This window comes from Emys orbicularis, chromosome 3 (genome assembly GCF_028017835.1).
Source record: "Emys orbicularis isolate rEmyOrb1 chromosome 3, rEmyOrb1.hap1, whole genome shotgun sequence".
NCBI classification, from domain to species: domain Eukaryota; kingdom Metazoa; phylum Chordata; order Testudines; family Emydidae; genus Emys; species Emys orbicularis.
The window spans coordinates 72171757-72198061 of record NC_088685.1 but is presented as its reverse complement, the minus strand read 5'-3'; the positions used below and the strand labels follow the sequence as shown (position 1 = coordinate 72198061).

General features: G+C 42.8%; 1 protein-coding gene across 1 annotated transcript in view; it reads left to right on the top strand.

The window, feature by feature from the left end:
* The window catches only part of MDN1 (midasin AAA ATPase 1), a 172173-nt gene that overhangs the window by 119222 nt on the left and 26646 nt on the right, over positions 1-26305 (top strand). Inside the window, exons 58-78 of the mRNA XM_065400340.1 lie at positions 1148-1280; positions 2542-2712; positions 3057-3271; positions 3377-3764; positions 3999-4108; positions 5640-6339; positions 8116-8277; positions 9357-9630; positions 10562-10797; positions 11560-11655; positions 11921-12015; positions 12503-12627; positions 15486-15635; positions 15901-16010; positions 16463-16536; positions 16762-16957; positions 19645-19799; positions 19942-20093; positions 22371-22497; positions 24127-24232; positions 24973-25088. Of these exons, the coding sequence (XP_065256412.1) occupies positions 1148-1280; positions 2542-2712; positions 3057-3271; positions 3377-3764; positions 3999-4108; positions 5640-6339; positions 8116-8277; positions 9357-9630; positions 10562-10797; positions 11560-11655; positions 11921-12015; positions 12503-12627; positions 15486-15635; positions 15901-16010; positions 16463-16536; positions 16762-16957; positions 19645-19799; positions 19942-20093; positions 22371-22497; positions 24127-24232; positions 24973-25088 (3891 nt within the window). The remainder of the gene's footprint in view (positions 1-1147; positions 1281-2541; positions 2713-3056; positions 3272-3376; positions 3765-3998; positions 4109-5639; positions 6340-8115; positions 8278-9356; positions 9631-10561; positions 10798-11559; positions 11656-11920; positions 12016-12502; positions 12628-15485; positions 15636-15900; positions 16011-16462; positions 16537-16761; positions 16958-19644; positions 19800-19941; positions 20094-22370; positions 22498-24126; positions 24233-24972; positions 25089-26305) is intronic.

The window sequence follows — 26305 nt, the reverse complement described above, 5'->3', positions numbered from 1 at the left end:
CCAGTTTGTTTATAAGCTGACCCCTCCCCTCCAAGATGGATAAGTAAAAATGGAACATTTGTATAACCTGTTCATAAGCCGACCCTATAATTCAGGGGGCAGCAAACTTTGGCTCCCAGGCCATCAGGATAAGCCGCTGGCGGGCCGAGATGGTTTGTTTACCTCGAGCGTCCGCAGGCACGGAGGTAAACCTAAGTAAACAAAGTGTCCCGGCACGCCAGCTGCTTACCCTGACGGGCCGGGACAGCAACTGGTGGGGAAATTTTTGTGGGAGGAGAAGCTGGGAGTCAGGGGAGTAATCCCTGTGACCACCCCCACATGACCTCACCCCTAGCCCGGGATGCCTACACTCTCCCCATCTCATCCCTCCCCACCTTATCTGGGGAGGGCCAGTGGAGGATGTCTCTGACCTGTCTGGAGCTGCTCCTGCAGACCGGGTGGTGCGGTCGCAGCCTGCTCTGGGGAGCGGGGCTGAGCGGCACGGCTGCAGCCTGCCAGCCCCGGAGCTGCAGCTGCTTCGGAGGCTGGGGGGAGAGCAGCATGGCCAGAAGCGGAGAGACTCTGGCCCCGCCTCTTCCCTTCTGGCTCTGCTGGCTGTGCTGCCTCTCCTTGCTCCCTCTGTTGGGGGGAGGGGCTGTGTCCCACCTCTCCCTCTCTATACCCGTTCATAAGCCGACCCCCTTCTCTGGTGCTTCCCTTTTTTACAAAAAAAATTCGGCTTATGAACGAGTATATACGGTAAATATTTTCATTGTTTCAAGTGGCTAAATATAGGTGTGCTTTATGACTAATTACCAGTTCTTAGAAGAAAGCAACTCTGCATTATTGCATTGCAGAGAAAATGAGGTTTATAGAGTAGCTTCCCTAATGGAGCTTTAAAAAAAATCTGGTGCACTCAATACAGTGTCAGGATTTCAGTGAAGGTCATGTTTTTATAAAAGAACAGTAAAACGAGATGGGTGAAATTGCCTCTAAATGACTTGTTTATGGTCTCATTGAAAAAGTGTCACATAATTGATTTTGAACCCAGGAATATCCTGTTTCACACCTCTTTGCTACAGTCAAGATATCACTTTTTCTCATTCAGTTGTGCATTCAAGTTGCATACTATGTAGCAAAGTTTTTTGTTGATAGTTTTTTTCTTCAGCTACAGGGAGAACAGCAATCAACAGGTACACATGTGTTCAGAGCTAAGTCAGTATGTAGCTTTTTGCCTTAAACTGACACCAGCTGCCTCTCAACATCTGTATGGACTGTGGCACTTGTTACATCTTGATAAGGTAAGGACAAGTTTTAGTTTAATTTAGGCTTGCAGAAGTTTGTGTTCAAACGTCCATGAATGAGTGTTAATATCTGTAACATACTACAGACGCCCCCCGGGTTATGCAAACCCGACTTACGCAAATCTGCACTTACGGAAAAAGTTCCGTAAGATAGAAATAGGGTTGTTGGTTTTTTGTTTGTTTTTGTTTTGTTTTGCATAATGGTTCGGGTATATGTTTCCGACTTACGCAAAATTCGAGTTACGCAAGGCATTCCGGAACGGAACTCTTGTGTAAGTCGGGGAGCGTCTGTAGTATGCTTCCTGTGTCTAGTTCACAGGTTTGCAACAGTAATAGTTCCAACACATTTTATTACTTGGGAGAAATGGTAGGCCAAATAAAAGTTGTGAGCACAAAAGCAATATAATGGCAGACCTATAAAGCAATCTCAGGTCTAGCATTAAAATCTGTACATCTGTATGATACTGTTCCCATTAAAATGGTACGATACACCGTTGAAGGAAACCAATCAACCAGTTGACTTACTGTAGCCCACTTAAATTAAGACAACATGTAATGGTTTTGCTTTGTAGATAGATCAATCTAAAACTCTTGTCTTCATTTCTATGACTAATGTGTATATATAATATAAAACATTTTTTGCCAAATCCTGCAGTCTGGAATAACGTTGTGTGGCCTACTTTTGTATGTCATTTTGCCTACATAGTAGGTAAATAGATTATAGCACTTCTGGCTGGTTAGAATTTAACAGTGACACAAGCATGTAGCTCCCATGGGCTTCAATACACCAACAAGTTCTCAACAAATACTTTTGGCCAGATTGTCAGAGGGCTTTATCTGTTCTCTGGGCTTGTGGAACTCTGTGCACCATTGTGCAACGTTGCAGAGTCACACAACAGAGGTTATGTTTGGAAAACTTGGCCTGTGAAGTTATCCTTCACAACAGTGTGTGTGTGTGTGTGTGTGTGTGTGTGTGTGTGTGTGTGCGCGCGCAGGGAAGGGAGAGAATGGAAGCTGCTGCTGGGCACAGACACCTGGTGGGAAGCTATTGTGTAGGAGTATAGTTTTTTTCAGAGGAGATGTAAACCATACTCTATGATGCTAAAGAAGCCTAAAGGTGATAATATCTCCATCAGAAAAGAATTTCACACATACATTCTATTCAGTGTTTTTTCTCTTGTTTCAAGCATAATAATTTTCTTTCGCTGCCAGTAAATTATCTTAGGAGACTTTAATTGTTTTTCTCTCTCTCTTTTAGGTATCCCATGAAGAAATGTCTCTTCTGTGGTCAGAACTGGTCAGTAGCGTATTAGAATTCTTCTGGCACAGTACTGTAACCACAGATCCGGAATACTGGTTAACCTGGAAGCCGCTACCTGGTGCAGAGGAAAGGAAAATGCCTAAATCCCCTATGTACCGTTTTATGAAGGTTTGTGTTTTGTGACATAATTGGGTAGCTAGACTAAGATAAAATGTCTATTTTTAAAATAATTTTGCTAACAAGTTTTAGAAATAAACATGTTTTAAAACTCTAGTATAGACCAGACAAGCTGTTCCACTCCCAATATTTGTTAGCTGGTAGAGGTGAATGTGAGCATGTGCTGTGTGTGTGTGGAAAATCTGGAGATGCTCCACCATTTGATTTTTTTCTAATAGTTTTGCTGAAGTGAGCAATTATCTTGTAGTTTTGGTAAAAAGCCTTTCATAAAGCTTACCTTTGTGTAAGTGAGGAAATGCTATTAACACTACATATCTCTTAATCTTTTAATTTAGGGCCCAGGTATTTTGAACCGAGCAGTTTTCTCAAAGTGCCTCTTTGAAATTCTAACTAGCAGCAGCAAGACAAGCCAGTGGGATGCAAGTGGCCTTCCTGTTCTGTCATCATCCCATGTGATATTGGGAGAGTGGATGGAGAGAGCACAACAGCTTCAAGAAGTCAACACAGTTTTGTGGACCAACATGTCTGTTTCTTCCATGGCAGAATTTAGGTACTATTGAGGTCCTTCCTCTACACATCTTTTACCTAAACCAGCAATATTACAGAACCTTGTACTCCCCAGGATGCCAATATCTTTTTATTCTTATTCCTTCAGGTGTACAGATTCCAGAATCCAAGATGTAATGTTATGTCGGCAGCTCTTGGCTCTGAAGGATCTGGTTCCAGTAGACCTGCAAGAGGAATATTCACAGTGTTGTGATAAACTCTCCTCCAAGGACCCTGTGGCTTTTCAGTACATTCTCAAAGTACTTAAGGATGTCGCTGGTCAGGAGATACTGCCAAAAGAAGTCCTCTGTCTCTTGCTGACCTGCTTGCAACAGTTCTTTGGGGAAGGAGAAGGAATTCAGGACCTATCAGAGACAGCTCGGCAAGGTAGCCTCTGGGTGAATATGGGTTTGGTGCAGATCCAGGTTTGGCTTCCACAGACTAGGTTTGATCCTGCAGTGAAAAGAGAATACAAACTCAAGTATGCCAAGGAGGAGGTGAGTGTGGCGTTTCTATCCCTTTTTTAAAGCTGACTCCTACTTTGGAATACATAGCATTTGTGGCTGAAATTAATTTTAATTATACACAGGTGAATGCTGCAAAAGCATGAGCTCCATATTATAGTATCATTATTAGATTATTCAGTCATGTTTTCTTAAATCTCCTGGCAGGTGTACTTTGTGTGCTACCTAAAAGAAAACCATAAAATTGTTTAAATTGTTCTTTACTAGTTACACCACCTGCAGTGTAAATGGAAGACACTGAATCTGTCAGCGCAATTACATACAGGAAAAGATCTTGAGGATGAAGCAATTATCAGTTTCACTCATCCCCATATCAGGTAATGGGAGAAGAACTTAACTATTTTGTTGATGATTGGGAGAGGCCAGCGATATTCTTTGGGAGTCTCACCTGCTTACGTGATTTGGATTTCTTCCATTGCATTGTAATGTTGTTTGTATTGCTTTTTTAGAAATAATTTTTTGTTTGTATAGTTCAGTGGTCCCCAAACTTTCAAGGGTCATGTCCCCCCTCACCCCGCCTTGCCCTCTTCCCCCTCCCCCACCTCCCCCCTGAGCTGGGGCCAGGAGTGGGGCTGTTGCTCCCGGGACGGGACATGGACAGGGGTAAGGGGCTTGAGGCTGGGGCCATAGCTGGGGGTGGTTCTGGGGCCGGGAGCAAGGCTGGGAACAAAGCCACGGCCAGGGAATGAGACTGGGGGCAAGATCGGAGCCACAGCTGGGCCGTGGTGGGGACTGGCAGCCGGCCCCTGTCCGAGTGCGGAGTCGGGGCCACGGCTGGGGGCGGGGCTGGAGCAGAGCTGCAGTTGGGATGGGGCTGGGTGGTGCTCCCTCCCCGCCCCCCTTGGGGGCTGGCCCACTGCTCCCTCCCACCCCCACCCCCTCCCAAACGTTCCTCCGTGCCCTCCTAGGGAGGCGTGCCCCACAGTTTGGAGATCTCTGGTATAGTTGATTCCGGGACAAAGACTTGCATATCAGGATAGTAAAGGCACGTAGAGAAACTATTTAGTGGAGCACAAATGCCTGACTTACGCTGGTGATCGCTCATGGTGGGTCACTGTGTCTGGGAGGTATGATTCCCAGCAGACTTGCACTAGCTCAGTTCAAACTAGCATGCTAAAAATAAGTGTCTGAGCCCATCCAACCCCCGGGGGCCAAGCTCAGATGGCTGGCCCAAGCTGCCACCCATATTGCAACGTCCACACTGCAAGCTAGCACAAGTCTGTCTACCCACACTAGGAATCACACTTCCCAGATGGAGTGTAGACATACAACTTATGTCTAGACATGCCCTTAGGGTATGTCTTTAACTACACTGGTATAATTTAAATAGTACAACCCCCGAGTGTGGATGCAGTTATACCAATATAAAGATGCCGTATACCTCTATATGGGAAGAGGAATAAGCTATGCCAGTATGAGGAACCTTTATACTGGTGTGAAGCACTCTGATACTCCTTGAATTTGTATTTCTTAAGCTGAGGAACTGGGGAAGAAATTTTAATGGGCAAGAGGCAACTCTCCTTTTGTACTGTTTTGGAGCCTTCTGTACGCAAGAGATTGGATCAAACTCCAGCATGCAATCGTTGTTCACAATCTTCCACTGTTAACGAGAGTTCCTGATCTCATTTCAGCACATGCAGATTGCTTTGACAATTCGTTATAAGAAGTTAGAATTAGAGCCAGTTCTAAATGGCTGAGCTTCATAAAGCACTTTCAGTAGTGCTGTCTGTTAGGAAATATCGCATTGCATAGGTGATACATATACTGTAGTCTTATTGTGCACCCTAATGGAATACTTATGTTTATAATATGCTTCTAAAATTGGTCAATATTTTTATTTCCTAATAGATTTCTACCCCAAAGAATTCAACAGCTGAAGGAACAAATAGGAAATCTTTCCAGAAAACAGGCCTTCAGACCCCAAGTCCCCCCATATGACTGCTTATACCAGGAGGTTCACCAATATGTCACCAGCATTGCACAAATTTCCACAGTCCAGGATCTCTTAGCCCGCCTTCTACAGTTCCTTCGTGGAAATAGGCCCAAGTCGCTCCAGGCAGCACAGAACATGCTAAACGAAGAAGCATCCTGGCAGCAATCTCACCATCAATTTAGAAAACACTTGGCAGAAGAATATGCTTTGTACCCTGATGCTGTCACCCCACTGCAAGCTGCCATTTTACAGCTGCAGCATGGCATGAGACTAGTGGCCTCTGAAGTTTATACAACACTCAACAGTATTGTCTGTCCAGCCAAACTTGACACCCTTGTTACTTCTTTGTTGGCATTTCCTTCTGTTGGTCCCACCTTCCCCACTTACCTTGCACATGCGGATACTTTATGCTCAGTGCAATCTATGAACATCCTCTGTGGCCTTAAAAAGTTATCTCTGAAACGCTTTGAAGGAGAGTTTGATGAAGGGGTTCAGAGTTCATACCCGACTCAGGAACAGCTGCTAGTGAATGCCTTATTGTATCTTCGATGCCATGTATTGTCAAAGGGAGAGCTGGACCAGAAATCTCTGCAGCTTTTCAGGCATCTGTGTCAGGTAAAGTCTCCTGATTAAATGGAATAAATATTTCTAAAAGCCAAATGCCAGACAGAGGCACAGTGTAGCTTTGCTTTCAACAGTGATGCCTAGATATGGGTCTCTCCTGCTGAACCAGAGTAACCTTCCAGAGTAACTCAACATTCCATACTCTGTCAAAAGCAACAGTAGCAATTTTTTCATAGAATTAAAAATGGTAATTATGTTTAATTCACTATGGTTCAGATATATTCAGACATAAAACCAAATCCTACCAAACTTACTCACTGAAAAACTACCTTTCATTTCAGTGGGGGGGGTTTCCTCTGAAAAGGGATTCAGTAAGGACTATAGGTAGGGTGCTACCAAATTCACAGTCCATTCTGGTCAATTTCATAGCCACAGGATTTGAAAATAAGTCAATTTCACGTTTTCAGATGTTCACATTTGAAATTTCACTGTGTTGTAATCGTGGGAGTCCTGACCCAAATGGGGTTGGAGTGGGGGGCTTGCAAAACTGTTGTAGGAGGGTCGTGGGATTGCCATCCTCACTGCTGTGCTGCCTTCAGAGCCGCAGAGCTTCCTGCAGCCAGAGGAGGCTCGTGGAGGTGGGTCCGATCTCCCCCATGCTGCTGGGAGCGCTCTAGCTGGAGGCTTCTAGCTGCTAGTCCTGGCCAGCGGAGGATTAGCGCATGGGCCCACGGGTCCTGGCCAATTTGAGGACCCCCTGGAAAAATGGACTCCCCAAGCCCTGGCAGAAGCCGCAGGGTGGGAGCCCTGGCAGGAGTTGCTGGAGTTTAAGCCCCAAGCCTGGGTGCCTTGAGCCCCGATAGGAGCTGTGGGGCGGAAGCCACAAGCCCGACTCCTGGCCAGGATGGGGAGGAACAGAACTTGCTTTTCTCCTGCACGGCTGCTCTCCTGGGGAGATCAGACCCACCTCCAGATACCCCCCCCCAGCTGCAGGAAGCTCCGGGGCTGTTTCAGAGCAGAAGTGAGGGTGGTACACCCTCACTTCTGCACTGCTTCTGGAGGTGGCTCTGATCTACCCACCCCGGCGGAGCAGGGGAAGAGTAAGTCCTATCCCTCCCCAGCCTAGCTGTGACTAGCAGCTGGAGTCCGGGGCAGGGTAGGAGCCCCCGGCTGGGGCGCCCCCAGCCCACCCTGCCCTTCCCCTCCAATAGCTAGATTTCATGGGGGGGGGGGGGGGGGGCGCCTGATTTTTTTTATGGCCTGTGACATGTTTTTCATGGCGGTGAATTTGGTAGGGCCCTAACTGTAGGATTTGGCCCATGTTTGCATGATCTTTTTCATACAGTTGTCATAGGTGTGGTGTTCCAGGAATTTACAAGTGAAATGTTACTGCAGTGTTCACTCAGCATGGTTTGGACACACGCAGGGCCGGCTCCAGCTTTTTTGCTGCCCCAAGCAGTGAAGGGAAAAAAAAAAAAAAAACCCGATTGAGCTGCCGCCAAAGTGCCACCGAAGAGGAAGAGAGTGAGTGAAGGATCTGCTGCCAAATTGCTGCTGAAGACTGAAGCGGAGCGATTGAGTTGCCGCTGCTGAATTGCCACCGCAGACCGGGACATGCCGCCCCAACAACGGATGGACTGCCACCCCTTTCTTTTGGCCGCCCCAGGCACCTGCTTCTTTCGCTGGTGCCTGGAGCCGGCCCTGGACACACGTAATAATATTGCATACTGTGAAAAACCAAGACATTGCCTCAGTGCTGAGGCAAGTGGGGTTTGTGTGTGTGTGTTATAATTTCTGAAGAATTCTCACAGTTTTCTGGTTTCTCAGGCAATTATAAACGAATGGGATGAACAGGAGCGCTGCACCCAGGAGCAGGAGGAGCAAGAAAGCCGTCTGTACAGATACAGGAGTAAGAGCCATGGAACGGGGCGAAGTGAGGAAGAGGAGGAAGAGAGAGAATTTAGGAGGAGATTCCCTCTATATGAGAAGGTAGAAGAATAATACTTTATGGAAAGATGCATTGTACAGTTTTAAAAAACTAACTTCTTTCATAGGGAGAAATGAATCAGTTTCTCTCTTCTCCAGGAGAAGAATGTGGGAAGGATTTTGAGATAATGGCGCACTCTGTGTGTACTGTTAAAATATTTTGTTCTTTTTAGTTTGTGGACAGTCATCTTTGGATTTAATGGCCATGTCTACACATTCAGCGCTGCAGCGGCGCAGCTGTACTGATTCAGCTGTGCTGCTGCAGTGCGTCTGGTGAAGATGCTGTGTGCCGACAGGAGAGAGCTCTCCTGTCAACATAATAAAACCACCTCCATGAACATCAGAAGCTCCGTTGGCTGGAGAAGCTTATGTCAGTGTAACTTATGTTGCTTTGGGGGCTGATTTATTCGCATAATAACACATAATTCTGAGCGACATAAGTTATGCCGACATAGGCTGTAGTGTAGACTTAGCCAATGTCTACTGTTGTTCAGATGAATAAACTTTATAGGCAGTTCCTAAATGTAGTAAGAACACTTATCATGCAATAGTAAGATGCTAGAACTTGATGGTGATCTGGTAAAACCTGCTGAAGCTGAAGAGTCTGCCAAAGAGAATACCTCCTATTTCCCCTCTTAAAAGAAATTGTTTGAAGTCACCAGATTATGCATGTAGCTAGCCTGTGTAACTGTTCTCACTGTTTCTCTCTTCCTCTTCTCTCTCATTGGGCGTGTCTTCACACTGGAGTTGACGTAGCTTAGGTCGACTTACCCCGGTGTCTTCACTGTGCTGCGTCAACGGGAGACGCTCTCCAGTCGACTTCCCTTACTCTTCTCGGGGAGCAGGAGTACTGGGGTCAATCGGAGAGCGCTCTTCCATCAATTTAGCGGGTCTTGTCTAGACCTGCTGCTCCTGTGAAGACAAGTCCATTGTTATGGTCACTTGTCTCTTTTTTAGATTGGACGGTAAACATTGCTACCTGTGCCTAGCACATGGGGGCCTTTGGTCACTAGTACAATACAAATAGTAAATGTAGCATACAGGCAGGGTAAAGTTAACTATTATTTTAATGTGACTTACAGGACTTTGAAGATATCACAGCTCAGGCAAGTCTAGAGGAAAAAATGGAAAATGAAGATGACTCAGAGGATTTAGTAGCCACTGAAATAACTCTTTTATCCCAGAGTTCAATGCAAACAGTGATGATGATTCATCAGCAGTTGTGCCTAAACTTCGCACGGTCCCTGTGGTATCAACAGAGCTTGCCCCCACATCAAGCTAAACATTATTTCAGTGCATTTCTTTCCTGCTATCAGACTGGTGCTTCTCTAGTGTCACATTTCTATCCCTTGATAGGTAAGGCTGTTAGTCGTACTTCAGGCATACCGTTTTAATTCTTAAGGTTGTTGTTCATGCTTAAGCTTTACCTGCAGTTGTTTCAGATTAAATATAGTTTGTCTTAGACCAGTGTTTACCTGGCATTGTCTAAGATGCTAACCATGCCTCTGCCCTGAAAAGTGATCACTTAAAAATGGCACCTTCTAATAGACCTGTTCCCTGTGTGTATTCAGAATCATATCTTCTGAATTCTTTGTCAGATTTTTACAGCCTTTTTTCATTCCACATTTCAGCCACGTGGAGCCAATTAGAAAGAGTGAGCTGGATCCTATTCCTTCTGTGATTCAGAACTGTTGACATTCCAATCTCTTGAATCTGTGTAGCCCTGTTAAAGACAGTGGGGTTTCACAGATTTCCCTGTGGGTTTAATTTGGATTGGAAAGCCTTTAATTACCAGAGGAAGGAAGAAAGAAAACCTAGCTTGATTTTTCCTTTCCTAAACTGAGTTTGCGGGGCTAGAAATAAAGGGGCGGGGGGGGGGGGGGAGGACATGGTCTGTACTTGCAAATTGAACATGTTTGATATGGAAATAATTATAACAATAATACATGACTCTCCAGGATATGATCTTAATCACTTCTCAGAGTAGAACTGCTTACTTACCTGCCACTCTGTCCATTCAACCACAAACCATTTTTGGAGCATGCTGTAGATCAGGCTAACTTATTGCTGTTCAGAGATCTGGTAAAACAACTGACCTGAATTTTTAAGCCTTTTCCTTCTGCATTCACACTTCATTGCTTCATACTTTAAACATTCTCATACTTGAAAAATATACAATGTCTTAAGCTTTTGAATAATGTTCTAGGCATACAAAGAAACATGTAGGTTTCTGGTGAATGAAAAAGTGATCACAGAATGTATGAGTTCTTCCTTTTTGGCTTCTTAGGTGCTGAAATGAATGATTATCTTCTTGGCAGCCAGCTTTTAGTTGGCACACTTCTCCACAATACACTTTTTGAGGAAGTGACTTCAGATCTCATCATACAACAAGATGGCCCGTATGACTTTTACCAGCACCCAAATATTCAGCAAGTTCGACAATGCCAGCCTGTACTTGATAACTTCACTAAAGAAGTAAACAGGTTACTGCAAGAATGGCCTGAACACCCTGCACTCATGCAGGTGAGAGCATTACAGTAAACTTTCAAGGTAAACGGGTGTGGGCGGGGGTGTCTGTGTAATGCACCCCAGTGTGTGTGTTTGTATATACACATCAGAATCTAATTATCTAGTTATTATGAAATAATTAATTTTTTACAGTAATAATATAGTAATATCCTTGTAAATTAAGATAATTTTGTAGCTTGTTAGCTACCTGTCAGCAACATGATCCAGTTGCATAACATTGATAAGTTAGCACATGTGTTTACATGAGCAATCTTCAATTCAAATGTAAAGGTATTATGCTGTGTTTTACAGATCCCAAACTCTCAAAGTTCATTCTAATGACTTGTAAGACAATGTTTTTTCATTATAAGTTCATTTAAGGCTCCAGGTTTTCCAGAGTAACTTCTATTCAACAGTGAGGGTCTTCTCCTTTCTCTAATGCTTCACTTTGGTAGGATTTGATGCAACTTCCTCTGGAGCTAGTCCATTCTGTTCACTGAAGAGTGATGCAAAGTGCCATAAACACTAATGTTGGCTGAAGCTCTTATATTTGGGCCGTGTGTGATGCTTTTATGTGTTGTGTAATATTGGCTTTCACTGGTCTAAATCCTAAAATGGAGAGGCCATTTTAAAATAAAAAGGTTTTCTCTTTTCCAAAGCAGGGGAGCACTCATGTCGTTTGAATGTAGATTAGCTCAAACTCAAGTGTTGCATGTGGGTTGACCAACTACTCTGAGTTGGAAACTCCATCTGTCACTTATGTATTTCTTGTTGCAGCTATTGGTTGTGATGGACAGAATCCGTAGCTTCCCACTCTCCAGTCCTCTCTCAAAGTTCCTGAATGGCTTAGAGATTCTGCTTGCAAAGTCACAGGTAAGAGGGGAAAGGAAACCATTTTAATTTCTCAAGTTAATAGCTCACCTGCAGGTAAAATCGTTGGCTGTGGCAAGAGACAGTGACCTAAGTGTTGGTACTATAATAAAACCAACATAGAGCTTTTTGTGAAATCCAGTGCTGGTCACAAATACATGGAACATGAGCCTGTGTGGTAAGGGAGGGGGAATGTTCTGTCATGCTTAATGCCTCTTTCTCTCGTGCGAGTTCTCGTCTTCCATAAAGAGGAATTTCTCTCTTTCAGGACTGGGAGGAGAATGCAAGTCGAGCTTTGTCTTTGCGGAGACATCTTGATTTGGTCACTCAGTTGATCATCCAGTGGCGTAGACTGGAGTTAAAGTAAGAATTGTCAGTTCCCTACTGTTCATCATTTCTTTCTTGAGTGTCATGCACCATTGTCTCCATATCTTAAGCTCTTAGTTTTAATGCAGTATCTTCAGAAGCCTGAATGTGGATCATGTTTTCCTATTGTCTGCCACCATGCTAGTCAGGGTTGTTGCCTTGAGTGCCACATTGTTGTTGGTTGGGGGTTGTTTGGTGTTTGCTCAGCCATTCTGGGGAACAGGGCGGTCAAAAAATATTTTCAGCCCTGACTGGCAAAATACCTAAGCCCTGATGCCAGTGGTGGCATTGGTTGTTCTTCAGGTGGTAGTGAACTTAAGTGGTTAGTTTTGCCTGTTATGTAATCTCTTACTTACACACTCAGTTTTCTGCTTGAAAATAATCCTAATTTTGACAGAGATAAGGAATAACAAATGTTCACCCTACTTTAGAGTCTTAAGTATATAAATAATTACCTTGCTTTCCCTCCCCCACCTGTTTCCAGCTGCTGGTCGGTTAGTCTGGACAATACTATGAAGCGGCACACAGAAAAATCCACAAAGCACTGGTTCTCAATCCATCAGATGATTGAAAAGTACATGCAAGAGCAAACTGAGGGGAGCACAGAAGGTAACTATTGTCCTGCTAAGAATGTATAATACAGCTCCATCAGTTAAGGGTGCACAGTTAAGCACTTAGACAGAAAATACCACACAACCTTAATTCCTGCTCCCTTTGGTGAATGTGCTATAATAATGTACATGTTCACATACTTACTATTACTCAAATACAATGTGTATTGCATATTTATTTCTGCCACTTAACTACACATCTCATAGGAATGTGTACTCCTCTCTCTAGTACAGGCACCTTCCCAGTTCTGCTGCTGCTAAAATGCCTGTGATAAATGACCAGTTAGAAATAGTGTGATACATGATTGCTGAAGTTCTAAGTGGTATTTTTAAGCTGGGGGGGGGGGGCCTGCGGGAGGGAGTCTTTCTCTGCAGCCACAGAAGGCACATTGAGCTCATAACCTGAGTTCTCTTCTGCACACCATACAAAGTGCCCTCTGGCTCTGCACACTTCAGTTATTTCATCACATAGCATGCACAGCAACTGTCCTCAGATGTCTACTTTACAGGCTTAGTGTAAAACAGCTGCACATGCTCAGCATGCAATTCTCTAAAGCTGCAAAAGTAACTTCCTCTGCAGCAGGGAAGGACTCCCCACCTTAAAAAGGGATATTTTCATGCCGAATTTACCATTCAAGCTCAGCTGTATTGATTCTAGGACTGTTCAAAACAAGCCCTTGATTTTTTTTCAGTCAGAAAAGTGGTTTTGCTTCTCCCTACCACCACCCCGCATACTCTCCCGATACTGGTTCCATTAAGCCACTATCCTTAGCACTTTCAAATTTGTCTGAGACCCACCCCTGCTATGAAGCTTACAAGGAACTGAACAATTGATGATCTCTAGATTGTGAGGTAGTCTGGGATGGTTGAGAATTATTTTATAAATAGAGATTAAAAATAAAAAATGATTTGGAACCATCAAGTTGTGCATGTACCTGGCCTCTGCAATCATATGAACTCATTACCACTCATCTTCCTCTTTCCCTTCTATTGTTGTGGCTTGTTTCAAATTAGAATGCAAGTTTTTTCAGGACAGCGAATATCTCTCCCTGGGTTCATACAGAAACTAGGGCTGTGAAGCGATTTAAAAGATTAATCACAATTAATCGCATTGTTAAACAATAATAGAATACCATTTATTTAAATATTGTTGGATGTTTTCTACATTTTGAAATATATTAATTTCAATTATAACACAAAATATAAAGCATACAGTGCTCACTTTATATTTATTTTTTATTACAAATATTTGCACTGTAAAAAAACAAAAGAAATTGTATTTTTAAATTCACCAGTACAAATACTGTAGTGCAATCTCTTTATAATGAAAGTTGAACGTACAAATGTAGAATTATGTAAAAATAAAAAGGCATTCAAAAATAAAATAATGTAAAATTTTAGAGCCTGCAAGTCCACTCAGTCTGTCGTCTTGTTCAGCCAATCGCTCAGACAAACAAGTTTGTTTATGTTGACAGGAGATAATGCTGCCCGCTTCTTATTTACAATGTCACCTGAAAGTGAGAACACGCATTCGCATGGCACTGTTGTAACCGGCGTCGCAACATATTTATGTGCCCGATGCACTAAAGATTCATATGTCCCTTCATGCTTCAACCACCATTCCAGGGAGCATGTGTCCATGCTGATGACGGGTTCTGCTCGATAACAATCCAAAGCAGTGCGGACTGACGCCTGTTCATTTTCATCATCTGAGTCAGATGCCACCAGCAGAAGGTTGATTTTCTTTTTTGGTGGTTCGGGTTCTGTAGTTTCCGCATCGGATTGCTGCTCTTTTAAGACTTCTGAAAGCATGCTCCGCAAGCATTGTCCCTCTCAGATTTTGGAAGGCACTTCAGATTCTTAAACCTTGGGTCGAGTGCTGTAGCTATCTTTAGAAATCTCACATTGGTACCTTCTTTGCATTTTCTCAAATCTGCGGTGAAAGTGTTCTTAAAATGAACATGTGCTGGGTCATCATCCGAAACTGCTATATCATGAAATATACGCAGAATGCGGGTAAAACAGAGCAGGGGACATACAATTCTCTCCCAAGGAGTTCAGTCACAAATGTAATTAACGCATATTTTTTTAACGAGTGTCATCAGCATGGAAGCATGTCCTCTGGAATGGTGGCCGAAGCACAAAGGGGCATACAAATGGTTAGAATATATGGCACATGAATACCTTGTAATGTCGGCTACAAAAGTGTCATGCATATGCCTGTTCTCACTTTCTGGTGACATTGTAAATAAGAGGTCAGTATATCTCCCATAAATGTAAACAAACTTGTTTGTCTTAGCGATTGGCTGAACAAGAAGTAGGACTGAGTGGACTTGTAGGCTCTAACATTTTACATTGTTTTGTTTTTGAGTGCAGTTATATAACAAACAAACAAAAATCTACATTTGTAAGTTGCACTTTCACGACAGAGAGATTATACTACAGTACTTGTATGAGGTGAATTGAAAAATACTGTTTATTTTATCATTTTTACAGTGCAAATATTTATAATAAAAAATAATATACACTTTGGTTTCAATTGCAACACAGAATACAATATATATGAAAATGTAGAAAAACATCCAAAATATTTAATAAATTTCAACTGGTATACTATTGTTTAAAAGTGCGATTAAAACTACAATTAATCTCGATTAATTTTTTTAATCGTGATTCCCTTTTTTGAGTTAATCGTGTGAGTTAACTGCAATTAATCAACAGCCCTGACAGAAACTAGCCCGAGGAAGCCAGATCCTGATTTGGACTCTCTCACAATATGGATTATAGCAGCCAAATGAAAATGTTCAGTTGGAATTTTCTTTTCTTCCTTAAAATCCCACCCTGATGAAATCACAGAAACCAATGAGCAGCTGAGCTTAACAGTGCTGGTCCACACACTGCAAGCTTTTATTGAACGATCTACCTTGGGGGAATTTCATACACGACTTCAAGCACTGTTGGTTTTCCACTGTCATGTCCTGCTAATGCCTCAAGTAGAAGGAAAGGGTAAGTACTTTTTTATCATTTGTAAATGGGGCTATAACTTGCTCTTTAGAGCAATAAACTATCCATGATTCCAGACACTGGAAACTGATTACAAGAGTCCACAGGTGCAACATACAGCTCACTTACTGTAGTGCCTGCTGCCCTGCTTTTCATAGTGTTTCTATCAGTATTGCTGGGTTTCATGAATCCAAAGAGATGGATGTTGATATTGAAGAAAATGTTATCTTTGAAAGAAGCTTGTTGTTACAGCTCTGTTCTCTTCCAGACATGCTGTGCAGCATTCTTTGGAACCTATACAATTATTACAAGCAGTTTGCAGAATGTGTACAGGCCAGGATAACTCAACTTCGTCAGCCTATAGAAAAAGAACTTAAGGTAAGAATAGAAGCTTTCCTCAGACAATGGGCTGAATTGTCCAAAGGAACAGTGAAGCAGGTGTCATTGTTTGAACTGTACTGAATAGTTCTACTGGTTACTGAAATTCCTATGGAAGCCTTCCTCACACTCCACCTTGTGTGAAAATTAGCTGTGTGGGAGGGTTGGTTGCAGTTTTTGTCTGGAGTTAGTCAGTTCCACTTAACCAGAGAGATTACTGCAGAGTGATGAGGCCCATATGGATCTAACCACGTTGTCTGTGCAATACTTCAAGCACAAATGTGTACACTAGCAGAAGGTGAACATGAATGCCTTGCTATTTGGGGCTGTCAGCTTATCTTAACGCATCCTTTTTTTTTTTTTTTTTTTTTTTTTTTTGTGATGCTTTTAAATGCAAATACTGCATTGTGTTTTTAAGGAATAGTTCATTAGCAGTTTCTCTTCTATTACAGGCGTTTGTGAAAATTTCTAAATGGAATGATGTCAGCTTCTGGGCTATAAAACAGTCCGTGGAGAAGACACACAGGTAACATGGAAATTTTGGAAGAAAGGGACCATTTTGGGATCTAGTGTGGTAGACTGTATATGCACATACTGTATTTCTAACTTCCTACTAGTTGGATTCTGTGCAGCACTGAGCTTGTTATATCACTGGGGTTTCATTTGTACCATAGAACCATGTCTGCTCTCAGAAGATAAGAAAACTTCAAGAAAAGAACGTTTGATAATCTTGTTTTTCTGTGGTGATTAGGACCCTCTTTAAATTCATGAAGAAGTTTGAATCTGTTCTGAAGGAGCCCTGTCGACCTGCCCTGGTTGAGAGTGATAAAGAAGAAGCGCTAGACTGCTTGGAGAGGCAGGAAGAGTCTGAGAACAAAGAGACTAAAGTTCAAAGGTTAAACAGCATACTAAGAAAAACTTTGTCTGCTAGAACAGATGCTGCCCAGGTATCTGCACTTCTTATTCTAATTACAAGCAGGATATGTTCTGCATTCTGATTTGAATGTCGATTTTGTTTTTATATGACTTTCTGAACAAGTCAGTGCCAAAAGTCTCTTCTTTGACTGTTGTCAAAGTTTTTTTTAAAGTACACCTCTACCCTGATCTAACACGAATGCGGATATAACGCGGTAAAGCAGCGCTCTGGGGGGGTGGGGCTGCGCGCTCCAGCGGATCAAAGCAAGTTCAATATAACGTGGTTTCACCTATAACGCGGTAAGATTTTTTGGCTCCCGAGGACAGCATTATATCGGGGTAGAGGTGTATATCTTTTGTCTTTCAGTTGTGATTTGTGTGATAAAATTGTGGGTCAAGAGGGAGGGAATGCGATGAATATGCTTAGCGTCAGTATTGCACACTAAGCTTTGCCATGCAGAGTAATCTATATTCCAGTTAAGATCTGTTAGTGGATGTGTACATTATCTCCAGGTACTCAGGCATTGGCTGTGGTGGTCTTTTACCTACCTAGTCAATACAATAACAGTGACAAGGAAGATGGCTTATTTTGCCTTTCTGTCTGAAAGGGCTATGGTATTAGGTGAGGAGGAGGATTTCTGATTCAAATAAATTGATAACTCTTAGCCTTCCTGGATTCAGCTCTAAATTCTATTAGCATATAATCCAGCCAAGAGGGGAAGTTATCCAGTTCACATTCTGAAACAAATTCATGTTCCCATTGAAGTATTAGTGTTTTAAGGGTTAATAAATTTATGTAATAAATAAATACATAAAATTAATAAATAAAATCTTACTGAAATTCCCGAGAATATTAGCTTGGATGAAATTGGCTCAGATATTCCCATTTTGCAGTTTCCTGGATTCTGTTTGATTTCTTCACACTGGGAGAGTGTTTGATTTTTATTTTTATTTTTCTCTCTGTCCTTGCATTTTTACTTCAGTATGGCAATCTGAGAGGGGATTTGATACAATTCTAACGTGGTCACTTTTACGTTATTGTATTCCTTGCAATAGAAGCATATACTGTTGCTGATTATCAACTATTAGCTCGTTTTACGAGTTTAATGATGCAGATAATTCTGTCCTGGAAAGAATGAAACAACCACAGCAAGCGATAAGCGAGTTGAGAAAGCCCTGAGGAATAACTGTTAACCAGCCCAGGGGATAACTCCGGACACTCTGTGGTTTATAATTATGCTACTTTGTAGTTAACTATTAGCCTCCATCTGAGTATCTTTAAAGCTGTTTGCAGATACCAATTAAACCTTTGTCTTTCAGTGTGGGGGTAAATAAGTATGGTGATCCCTGTCTTGTGGATTGAGAAACTGAGATTTATATTGCTACTTACCCCAAGTGTTGGTGTGAACAAAACCTGAAATTGAACTCAGTATTTTGATTAAGCCACAAGACTTTTGAATTATATGCTGACTAGATATAAAATGTTTTGGGTTTCAGCTGTATGTGGAGCTTTAGTATTGGTTTACAGCAAGTTGCTATGATTAAGGCTAAGATTTTGTCATGGATGTTTTTAGTAAAAATCAGACTGGTCACAGGCAATAAAAAAAAAATTAATGAAAGCCTGTGACCTGTCCCAGACTTTTACTGAAAGTAACTGACACAATGGGGCTGAGCTGGGGGGAGGGGGGAGGGTGGGGCAAGGGGCCATGGCCCTCCCAGTTTTGAAAGTGAATGGGCGTGGCCGCCTGCCCCTCCTCCCCCCCACCCCCGAGGCCCTACCCCCCATCCAGGCTGGAAGCTGGAGCCCGGTCCAGGTAAGAGAAGCCCTGGGAGCCTGGGCAGCTGTGGGGAGCCACATGCTCCACCTGCCCATGGTGGGAGAGCCCAAGAGCAGCCCCCAGCCTGTGTCCTGGATCCCCTTCCAGGGCAGGTGGAGGGTCCGTGGCTCCTCACAGCTGCCTGGGCGGCTCTTACCATGACCCGGCTGTTTGGCTCCTGAGGCCCTTCCCCCAGGCCAAGCTGGAGCCAGGTCAGGTTAAGAGCTGTGTGGGCAGCTGTGGGGAGGTGTGGACCCTGTACCTGCCCTGGGCTGGGGACACGGGGGGTGGGGATACGGGCCGGGGTGGGGCTCTTGCCTGGGTGGGGCCTTGGGGGGAAGAGGAGCGGAAGGGGTGGGGCTACAGAGGGGTGAGCCTAGTGACTACCCAACTTTTAGGAAGAATCCAATGCTCCTGGAACCCTGGGCAAGGAAGGGGAGTCCAGCACCCACTGCCACTGCGGCTGACAGCTCTGGGGTCCCCCCAGCACCCACAGTGGCTGGGAGCTGCAAGGGCCCCCACCCCCTATGGTGGCTCAGGGCTCCAGGACCAGTGGCTCAGAATCAGGGTCCCCCCCTGCCACCTGCGACAACTGAGAGTTCTGAAGCCAGTGGCTTGGAGCTCTGGGTCTCCTGTGGCTGAAAGCTTCAAGTTTCCCCACCGCCCACAATGGCTCGAAGCTCTGGGGGTCCCCACCGCCTATGGTGGCTGGGAGCTGAGGGGCCCCCATCACCCTCAGAGCTCCAGGGCCCCCGCTGGCTGACAGCTCCAGCCACGCCACCCCGGGGCTGAAGTGGAAAATGTTACGGAAGACACAGACTCTGTGACATAATCTTAGCCTTAGCTATGATCCACGTGGAGCTGTATGTTGATATGGATGCTGATTTCTTCCATTTTCACAGACTGTGCTCTCAGAAGAATGCTATGGTGGAGTTATGTTTGATACAGAATCTCTTCAGTGTCGTTTGCCCAAGCTCACAAAGCGAATGAAGATGTTGTGTGCAACTCTTATGAAGAAGAACTCATTTCTAGACTGGGTGGAGAGTCTTGAGCAGTTTACAGGGGAGTATTGGAAACACATGACTACCTGACCAAAAAAATCTAAGAGCATTTTCTTAATCAGCTATGTATATAGATCCTTTCCATAATTAGTTTATGCATGTTGAGGTTCCAAGTCTCTCTCCTTCTACTGTCTCCCATACAGGTGATATCATTGTCTCTGTGCTTGAACTGCAGAATTTAACAGTTAATCAGGCTGCAGATAAGGAAAAGCAGAAGTCAGAGGTCAAACATATTCTTATGCAGAAACAACGGGCCTTATCAGATCTCTTCAAAAGCCTTACTAAAACAGGTGAGATTTACTTTAAATGTGATTGGGTTAAAAATTCAGAAGATGTAGGATAGAATACTTTTGCTAATAAACACACACATTGAGTGATACCAGTTTCTTTCTCCAAATTGAGGCATCGTGCATAATGTTTTCATGAGCATGTAAACCTGTATTGAACTGTTTTGGATTTGTGAATCAAAGCTTCATGTAGGTCAATATTTTGGTGTCAGTCAGGATTATTAGAACAGTCTTTCCATTCGATTGTGTTGCATTACATTATATGCAATATGATCTCTATTTCAAAGCATTTATTTAGAATATTTAGCCAGGGGCCACTGTCCTAATTTAGAAGTGGGAGGGGACTCCGTAGCTCATACCCATTCACTGATTCAAAGCTAATGTGAAATGAGTTGGTGATTCCAGTCTCAACCCTAGTGAACCAAGGGTCTACATTTCAGTGGCTAGTATTGGTAGAGAAGCTAAGGAACGAATGGACATGAAGGCTGAACTGCTTGCCTGGGGAACAAGGGTTCTTGTCCCTTAAGAACAAGCTAAGGCATGTTAGAAAGGCAGTGCAGGAAGTTTTAAAGATAAATGGAGAGCTCCAAAGCTACTGGTCCAGCACTGTTTCCATTCTTGTCATATTGACTCATTTTCATAAGCTGTCACTGAAATTAACAAAATGTGTAACCTCCACACAAGCAAATACTTCTCAGTGCTTCTCTGTGGCCTCTCTTAGCTTGGGCAGTTTTACTGGCCGTCAGGCCCCAGCAGCCTTCTCAACAGCTTCCTGAAGCTTTTTTAAATCTCAGCTTTTCCCCAGCCTTACATCCTACCCAAGTCTCTCTTGCCCATCTCTTGGCTGAGTAACTGTGTTTACAGTAAGTGACTTTATAGACTGACTGACTGGTAGAAGCTGATTGCCCAGTTTAATGGCCTGACACTTTAGGCTTTTTTTGCCTTACATGTGACTATGTGTGGTAAACTTTAAATACTTTGTAATAGGCCACAATGGATGGCTGTTGTCAACATTTTCTTTAAACCTTTTCTTTTTCCCTTGTCCCTATTCTACCAATCTCTAGCCAGAAACATAGGTTTGCAAGTCACAGTGTGGCTAACTCTTGTGTATTTTATCATGAGTCTTATATTATTTGGTGTATCTTTTTAAAGCCCCAGCTTCTGGAGGCATGTGGTTAGGTGAGATTCTCAACTTTCATTTAAAAAAAGTTAAGTTTCTAGGCCTTATAGTTGCAGAGAGAACCTTGAAAGTGTGACCCTATTGAGTCACTAAAGTGTGCCGTAAGGGCTCAGGTCAGAAGGCAAGTGAAAAGCATTAAATGTATTATTTTTAAAATCTCATGATTACTTTCTGAGGGGCTTGACTCATGATTTTTTTGTGTTGGCAATACTTGAGAGAGAGCATTTCTCAGGGCATGTTGTGTAAGTAGTTCCCAAAATACCAAGATCAATTTTATTTAGATGGCCATATATATGAATGGCTCTAAGTGGAATGTGTCCCCATAGATGGACTTCCTGCTTTTGATAGTGGTCTGTGATAACTCTAGTGAAATAGATACTTTGCAAGAAGGTTTCTGGTCAATGGATGTAATGTTGTAGGCAGGTGGTGGTGTCTGGTAGCTAGGGCACTGGACTGGGCATCACAAATGGGTTCTATTTCTGCCTCTACCACTGCAACTCCATGGGAATTTAACCTTTCTGTGCTTTAGTTTCCTCACGTAAGATGGGGAAAGTGCTGCATGCTTGCTGCTGTGGTTATTCTCCATTTTGTTTGAGAACTTGGTGTATGCTGTTGTGACTTGAATTTATTTGATGCTATTATATAATACTTATTTGATTATAAAAATTATATTCACAAGTGCTTTGAAAGTACTATTTAAGTGGCTTGTGTGAAAGCAACATTACACTTAACCCAGTTCAAAACAACTGCTAGAACAGGGTGAAGACTGATTGTCTTTGTCCCTGGTTTTATTTGACACTTCAGTTTTTGCCTTTCAGATGCATGTTTTTTGGTTTGCTTCTGCCATGTCTTACTACTCTTCCCATTTTCAAATCACCCCTAAGGTTAATGTCTACTTGTCTTCATTCAGTACTTTCCTGTGTGTTTCTCCATCATGATCTTGAATTAGCTACTAAAGGGCTGTTGGCCTCAGAAATATCTGAAACCTTCTGTGTGTGTTAGCGTAATTGGTACTGACTAGGTCTCATACTGTATATCAAAGTACCAGAGCATGAAGACATGATATAAGTGGGTTTTTTTTTTTTTAAATGTCTTTCCAGGTTTGTCATATCGAAAAGGCCTTGCTTGGTCTCGTTCAAAAGACCCTCAGGATATGCTTTGCCTGCACCCCTTGGATTTACACAGTGCACTAGCCTTAGTAAACTGCACACATGAATTGGATGCCAAGTACGTACTTTTGGATTGTAATATTAACTGTCAACATAACTTACTAAATGAAGTGCATCTGGAATGACTTGTTCTGCCTAGTCTTTCTGGATTATTTTTAGGGGTTTTTTTCTTACATCTATGAATTACTTTTACTTTAACTATATGGTCAGTAAACCACTGAAAATGTTATTCCTATTGTAGTACCACCTATGATTTTACTATAACTAAAAACACTGGAGGGGAAAATATTTTTCAATCAAAATGGAAGTAGAATAACACTTAACTTTTTTTAACGAATGTTTAGGAATCTAGAACCATAGGAATTCCTTTTCCAGATCAAACCAGTGGTCCATCTAGTCTAGTTTCCCGTCTCCAACAAATGTATGAGAGGAAGATGCAAGGTCTCCAAAGCAGGGAGTTATGGATTAACCTGCCCATAGGGAAGCATTTTTCGTAAACCCCTCAGTCAGATGTAGTCTTATGCCCTGAAGCATGAGGGTTTATATCCCTTCCAAATGTAGAGGTTTGTTTATAATTTTACTTTCTCAACAACAAAATAAGGACAAAGTTCTGTACTGGAATCTAGACTAAGGGTATGTCTACACTGACACTTCGTCAGCAAAACTTTTGTCGTTCAGGGGTGTTTAAAACCCCTCCCCCGCCCCGCTGAACGACAAAAGTTTTACCGACAAAAAGCACCGGTGTGAACAGCGCTTTGTCAGCAGGAGCACTCTCCTGCTGATAAAGCCGCTGGCGCTGGTGGGGGGTGGAAGTTTTTTGTCGGCAGGAGAACCCTCTCCTGCCAACAAACAGCAGCTACACTGTGCGGCTTTTAGCGGCACGGCTGTAATGGCACAGCCATGTGTAGTGTAACCATAGCCTTAGTCATTTTAAAAAATTCCAATTTGGTGTCTGTCACGGAGTGTCAGGGAGTCAGGGCCCTACACCCCTCTTCCTGGGATTCACCGTGACTCTCAGCCAGCCAGTAAAACGGAAGGTTTATTGGACAATAGGAACGCAGTCTACAACAGAGCTTGTAGATACAACCAGGACCCCTCAGTCAAGTCCTTCTGGGGGGCAGGGAGCTTAGACCCCAGAGACTTGGGGTTCCCTGCGTTCCACCACCCAGCACCAAACTGAAACTAAAAACTCCTCCAGCAGCTCTCTCCCCCACTCCCCTCTGCTCCTCCTCTCCTTTGTCCAGTCTCCCGGCCAGAAGGTGTCACTTCTCCCAACCCCCCTCCTGGCTCAGGGTACAGCTCAGGTATCTCCCTGCAAGGGCAGTCTCCCATCCCCAATGTAACTCCCATGCTCTGTCACAGTGTCCCTTTAAATTGTGGAGTGATTTTGGAATGTGACATAGGGATGAGTTGGGTCACCCCAAGTCTCAATTATAATTGCTACTCAGATTCTTCAGTAGCTTCAATTTTTTAGTATTTTTTCCCCTAAAACAGCCATGGAGGAACTGAAAAACTTTGTTTACTTATGTGATCATTCATTTATTTAATAAAGTTGCAAAAAAATTGTTGGCTAGATGCACGGATAAATCCAGCTTCTCTAAGCTTGGTGATACCAGGCATGCTGCTAAGCCTTCCAGGATCCTGACGTTGTGTATCTTTAAAGTCAGACTTATTCATATTCTTTCAGGTTGCTGACAGAGATTTCGTCTGTCTGGGATGGATGCCAGAAGTACTTCTATCGATCTCTTGCACGCCACTCTAGGCTTCAGACAGCATTATTAGCACCTGCCAAGGTAAAGGAGTAACAGCAAGCAAAAATGGAGAATGCTTTTTATCTGAATTTTATTTTACGCCTTTGAACTTGGAGTTGGGATTTGCTGATACTGAAAGGTGGCATGACTTGAGTCACAGTCATAGAAGATCTATGTTTATTTAAAATCTGGTTTAGGGACAGCATTCCAACTTAGTGATTTAAAGCTATCGAGAGTCTCTGGCTTTGTGAATATATAACTTAAAAAATAACCAAAGATGTTATTTAATAATCTATATTGTATGTACAGCATCTTTCATCCCGAATTGCTTATTGCATTGTACATAAACAGGAATCCCATTATCCTTTCTTGCACTGTGGAAAATATTTAGGTAGACAAAATCCAAATTATCCAGTGTGGAATTTGGTCAGTACAATAGCATTGATATCTCTACTTTCATGAAAAGTGCTCTGGGATATATAATGATTGGACTTGGTCAGAGCCTCCATTCTGTGTCTCATGCAAAAGATAGCACCTTTAACAGCAAAGTGCCTATACCTTGTGTGAGCTTTAGTTTAGTATTGAAAGGGGAAAGAATGGTTCCTGTTAAATCAGCACCACCATCTGCAGTACCTGAGTCTTTCCAGGTATTCCCTCATCCAAGCACTGACTAAGCCTGATAATGTTTTGCATGTGATCTTGTTAGATCTCACAGTCCAAGGCAGTGTGATGTAATTGAACACAGTTTTAGTCCCTTTGCTTGCTCTCCCGCCTCTCTTCAGGAAATTGGACTAGGTAGCATTGATAGATGTAAAGGATTCACTGCACACCTTATGAAGACGCTTGTTAAGCAGAGGAGCTCACTCACTGCCTTGACGGAACAATGGATAATACTGAGGTATCTCACATTTTATTAGTATAGCCTTATTTTTAAATGGTGAAGAGGAGGTTGACTATAAATATTTAAATTTATAAAAGGATGGAAAATTGCATGATAAAAGGAATAGATTTCTCTTCTGTTTTTTGTTTTTTGCCTATACATCTGATGTCTCAAATAAAAGGAAAAGAATTGTAATTAGACCACATTTGTCCCCGTGCTCAGTGCAAACATCAATTTCAGACCAACATTCTGGACTCTAATGTGTTTAATTCAGTAGACTGACAGCTCCACCTTCTGGAATTAAAATGTGGAGCAAGAGTCACAACTGAGCTCAAATCTGGGCAAGCAGATTGAAAATTTAGTAAATGAGTAGCCTAGCAAGAATCAAAACATTTAAGAGAAATGAGAGAGCTACACAACTGAAGACCAGAAAAGAATCACAGTACAAAATTATATCAACATCCTTTGATTGTCAACCATAAGCCATTTGATAGTGATAGTGCCTTGTGATCTGACTTAAGTTTGTTTAACTTATATCTTAGCTTGTCAAGTTTTATTGAAAATTAGTTGGTTAGCAAGTGGCTGACACACATTAGTCCTGGGGGAATTCTGTGCCAAAAAATTAAAATTCTGCACCAAAAAATTAAAAATTCTGAATATTTTATTTGTCAAAATAACACAATACAATCATACCAGTTTCAGTTATTGTGGTAATTTATTTCAAAATATCTGTCAGCAAGTATGTCTGTAACAATACAGACCCCCCCCCCCCCCAAAAAAAAAAGATTCTAATTTTTTTTGACAAATAGATTCCTTACTAGGCATATTAATATAGAACTTTGAGTAATTCACTTAAATTACAATACAAAACTATATTTCCTGCACTTGTCAGAAGCAGTGCAAACGCTTGGGGGAGTCAGGGGTAATGGAGGAGCTGCGGGAGAGGGGAAGGGCCTGGTAGTGAACCTGGAGGGTGTTGGGTGTGGGTGGGAGAAGGTTTGGGGGGGGGGGAGGATTGTTAGGCAGTTGGGAAGCATTCCCCATGCAGACCCTGGCTGACCCCAAGCCTCTCCCATTCAGTCAGGCACAACTGCCCCTCTCCCCAAACCCCCCATTCCCATGTTTCCCTACAACCCCCCACCCCCAGGCTCAACACTGTCACACCACTAGCTCCTGAGCAATGTTCCCTCTAATTTTTTCCATCAATGTGCGGGATAAATTTTGTTATGTGCACC